The sequence below is a fragment of the Triticum urartu genome, chromosome 7, assembly GCF_003073215.2.
Source record: "Triticum urartu cultivar G1812 chromosome 7, Tu2.1, whole genome shotgun sequence".
Lineage (NCBI taxonomy): Eukaryota > Viridiplantae > Streptophyta > Magnoliopsida > Poales > Poaceae > Triticum > Triticum urartu.
The window spans coordinates 673,944,662-673,948,813 of NC_053028.1; the positions used below are offsets into that span (position 1 = coordinate 673,944,662).

General features: G+C 46.7%; 1 protein-coding gene across 1 annotated transcript; it reads left to right on the top strand.

Moving 5' to 3' along the window:
- The first annotated feature begins 306 nt into the window (after positions 1-306).
- Positions 307-2,938, top strand: LOC125520900 (U5 small nuclear ribonucleoprotein 40 kDa protein). Its single transcript, XM_048685941.1, has 2 exons — positions 307-526; positions 1,728-2,938. Exon 2 carries the CDS (start codon positions 1,756-1,758, stop codon positions 2,794-2,796), a length of 1,041 nt encoding a protein of 346 aa, XP_048541898.1. The 5' UTR covers positions 307-526; positions 1,728-1,755; the 3' UTR covers positions 2,797-2,938.
- The last annotated feature ends 1,214 nt before the right edge of the window (positions 2,939-4,152 follow it).

Consider the following 4,152-nt stretch of genomic DNA (forward strand, 5'->3'; position numbering starts at 1 on the left):
AAATAACAGGTTTTTGGACAAGATTTGATTTACATACAGTTTCAATCATCTGTAATTGTGAAATGATTTCCGACACCCAAATCCAGGACAGCCAAACATGTTGGTGTAGGAATTCGCAAATGATTTGCACGATTCCGACTCAAATGCTGGATGCCAAACAAGCTGTGTTTTTTTTTTTGAGAAGGACATGCCTTCTTGTTAGTATACGGGCCAGAGCATGTAACGGCACAGCCTATATCGAGCCCATCAACCGCGAAGCCCAATACCGCGGCCCGAGCCTACCCCAAAGGCCACACGACGCCGCCAGAATCCTCCACGCACCCACCCCACCCTACCGCGCCGCCGGCCTCGTCTCCTCCCACCTCTCGCCCCTCCCGCCGGATCGGCGAAACCCCCTCCCCCGCCTCCCGCCGCCTGCCCGCGGCGCCCGCTCCGACCTCGCCGTCCCCGAGCAACAGCAGCAGCAGCAGCAGCAGCGCTCCGCTTCCTCCCGCCTGGCTAGCCCCAGCCTAGGGCTTCCGCTCAGGTATCGCCCCCTACGACCTTCGCTACTTCCTTGCCTCCCGGTAGGGCAGAGATTCTACTGCTTTTCTCGTGTTTTTCTGGGTTTCCGCGTGCGCGCGAGACAGGAGAGGCTGTGGAGGAAATCTGAGAGAACACAGAGCAGTTCTTCAGATGCAGTGTAGAATTGACTTCGTTTGGACCGTGTTCATGATAGGTTGTGGTAGCATATAGCTTTCGGTTTGGATGGGCCCTATCACCAGTCCGCGGGATTGCCCGTCTGAGCAATTCCGGGGCAGCTTTGTAGCACAGGGAACTCGAAATTGTTGGTGCTAACACTCTGATTTTTGCGATTTTGTCATGCATGGACTTGTTCTCCCCGTGGTCTATGTACTGGAGATTTCTGAGGTAGATGCTTTTGTTCATCATGGTATAAAAGGTCAAGGTCATGGAGCAGCGCCAGGCTGCTTGGGGAATTGAGAAAAAGGAACACCCCATGGTGCACATGCGTCAGCCTTGGTGCGGTTCTGTTTCCACAGTTCTAACGCAAGAACACCCCCGACCTCATAAACTGAATGCATCACTTGGCTGGAGCTTGCTAGCCAACGCTCCAGAAATTGTTCAACTACTAGTCCGGTGACCACCATTGCACACATCTGATGGACCCATGCATGAGCATCTCTAGGAAAACAAATCCGACCTGGTGGCCTCCAACAGTGCTTCTACTCTGCAATTCCATGTGTGTAGGCTGTATGCCACACATGATTGAGTCTCCTGTTCCGGGTATCCCTGTCAAGGTTCCTAGATCAGCCCCTTGTGTGGCCTATTTGATTTGTAAAACTGTTGATGCTACTCCAAACATGTTCTGCTACTGCTGCTTAATTTTGCACAGTTCTCCCAGTGAACTAACTTACTAGCATTTTAAATTACTGCTCGATTACTGGCACTGGGTACCACCAGTAAACCTTATTTTTTGTATATTGACCTGGGTTACATCACCACAGCTCTACTTAAATCTCATTGCCAAAATTATATCTAGCAAATATCATCTGTGGTACTACTTGTGCTTGTATGTGTCTGTAAATTGAAAACCTGGATAATGTATGATTTTTGTTTCTGAAGAGATGTTTGTGTGCATATGTTTGGACTCTAGACTCTACTGTGGACTAGGTCTGTTCTGTTCTGTTCATTTTCTTGCAGTCATCTTATATTTTTCTTTGTGACAGGAACGTAAATTTCACTACAGACTTGAAGATGTACTCCGCTCCAGGCAACAATTCTTTGGCTCTTGCAGCCCCACGTCCAGGAATGGAGCTGGGCAACGTGCAGCAACATCCTAACCAGGCTTTTGGCCTTGGGCCTGGTGGGAAGCAACGCTCATCCAGTCTGGAGGCGCCGATAATGCTACTCACAGGCCACCAGAGCGCTGTCTACTGCATGAAGTTCAACCCTGCTGGAACTGTGATAGCATCGGGCTCCCATGACAAGGATATCTTCCTGTGGTATGTCCATGGTGAGTGTAAGAACTACATGGTACTGAGAGGGCACAAGAATGCTATCCTTGATCTTCACTGGACCACTGATGGGAGCCAGATAATCTCTGCAAGCCCTGACAAGACTTTGAGGGTCTGGGATGTTGAAACTGGTAAGCAGGTTAAGAAGATGGCTGAGCACTCATCCTTTGTCAACTCATGTTGCCCGTCACGCAAGTGGCCACCTCTTGTTGTGAGTGGATCGGACGACGGTACAGCAAAGCTCTGGGACCTGCGTCAGAGAGGGGCTATCCAAACACTTCCAGACAAGTTCCAGATTACCGCCGTGAGCTTTTCAGAGGCCGCAGATAAGGTTTTCACGGGTGGTCTGGACAACGACGTCAAGTGGTGGGATCTTCGCAAGAATGAAGTCACAGAATCTCTCAAAGGACATCAGGACATGATAACTGGGATGCAGCTTAGTCCTGATGGGTCGTACCTCCTCACCAATGCGATGGACAATGAGCTCAAGATCTGGGATCTGCGCCCTTACGCACCAGAGAACCGCAACATCAAGACCTTTACAGGGCATCAGCACAACTTTGAGAAGACGCTGTTGAAGTGCAGCTGGTCACCTGACAATCGCAAGGTCACTGCTGGGAGCGCTGATCGCATGGTCTACATCTGGGACACGACATCGAGGCGGATCCTGTACAAGCTTCCTGGGCACAACGGTTCCGTCAATGAGACCGCTTTCCACCCTACCGAGCCCATCATTGGATCTTGCGGCAGCGACAAGCAGATTTATCTCGGGGAGCTTTAGGTCGCTGCCATTTCCTCAGCTAGGAGTTCCTGTAATATTTGGGTATGAAAGAGAACTCAAGACCGCAGGTACCATGTTGCTCTGTCAGACATTGAATGTTGGATTGCTGATCGAATTTTCAAACTGCTACTTGTTAAGTACCCTTACGGTTGTTAAACTTGTGGCCATTCTGTCTTTTAATCACTAACTACTGTGCTCTCTGAAAACCTGATTCACTTGCCTTTTCCCTGCTGAATTACGCTTGTCTCACTAGTGTATCAAGTCAAATGCTGTTACAGTCTGTAAACTTACCTTTTTCTGTTAGGCGTGTTTCTATTGGCGCTATATATATCACCAGAAAAAAAAGTTAAGTCAGCTAAAAGATTGCCTCACAAGGGCAAACCATGTATTAATAAATTTGGTTGATCCTCTTTTAGTCAATCGTAGATTGTCAACAATCTGTCTGAACATAGCTGTCAACTTCTATTTCGTGATCTGCTGTTTCAACCTATGTTCATGTGGCTCTGTTCAAAAGAGTATGACTGTCATGCAGTGTCTTTTTTATTCACCATACTCATGGTGGTCTCCCTTGTTATTGATGAAAATAATCGGTTTTCGTCACTGGTTCCATTTCTTTCCTGTATACAACTCATAACTAATATCAAGATAAAAAATAATAGTAAAAATTCTCTTTAATATAAAAAATTCTGATTTTTTAAAGTGTGTTTATTTGGCTGATGGTGGGGTTAAATTGTGTATATGTGACGATATTGACTTCTGTAAGACCTTGAGACACCATGTTTTGGCAAAATGGAATCAGTTTCCTGTATACTTTCAAAACAATTCTAGCTAGTGTATGAACATTCTGACAAAATAATTGCCGTTGGATGTTACGTTTGTGGTTGTGCGTGTGCTTGAACCTAGTGCATACGTGAAATCAGCCGGTAACATGGAAAGGCCCAGCGGAGACGCGTGAAACAGACGCCGCGCACTACTGGAGTCCTACTTTTATCTTATGGGTTTGTCTAGGTCTCAGTCGACTGAGACTTCACGAAGTCTCAGTCGGCTGACGTCACCTGTTTTTTTGTTGCTTTTTTGCTTTATTGTTCAGCCTATACCATGTCACCTTTGGTTGCTTTTTGGGCCGCCCTGTTTGTCTTTGCTTTGTGTGTTTTTGAGCTGAGTTGAGATTGGGCAGTATTTTTGTTCGGTGCTGCTGCTCCATTGACTACGTGTGGTGCACCGGGCGGATGTATTAGTTTGTTGTTCGTGCAAAAAAAATTAACATGCGGTTACTATCAATTTTGTCAGGTTTTACTTTTCTTTTTTCTCCTTCCATTCTTATTTATACTATTTTTGTTTCTAGAAAATGTAAGC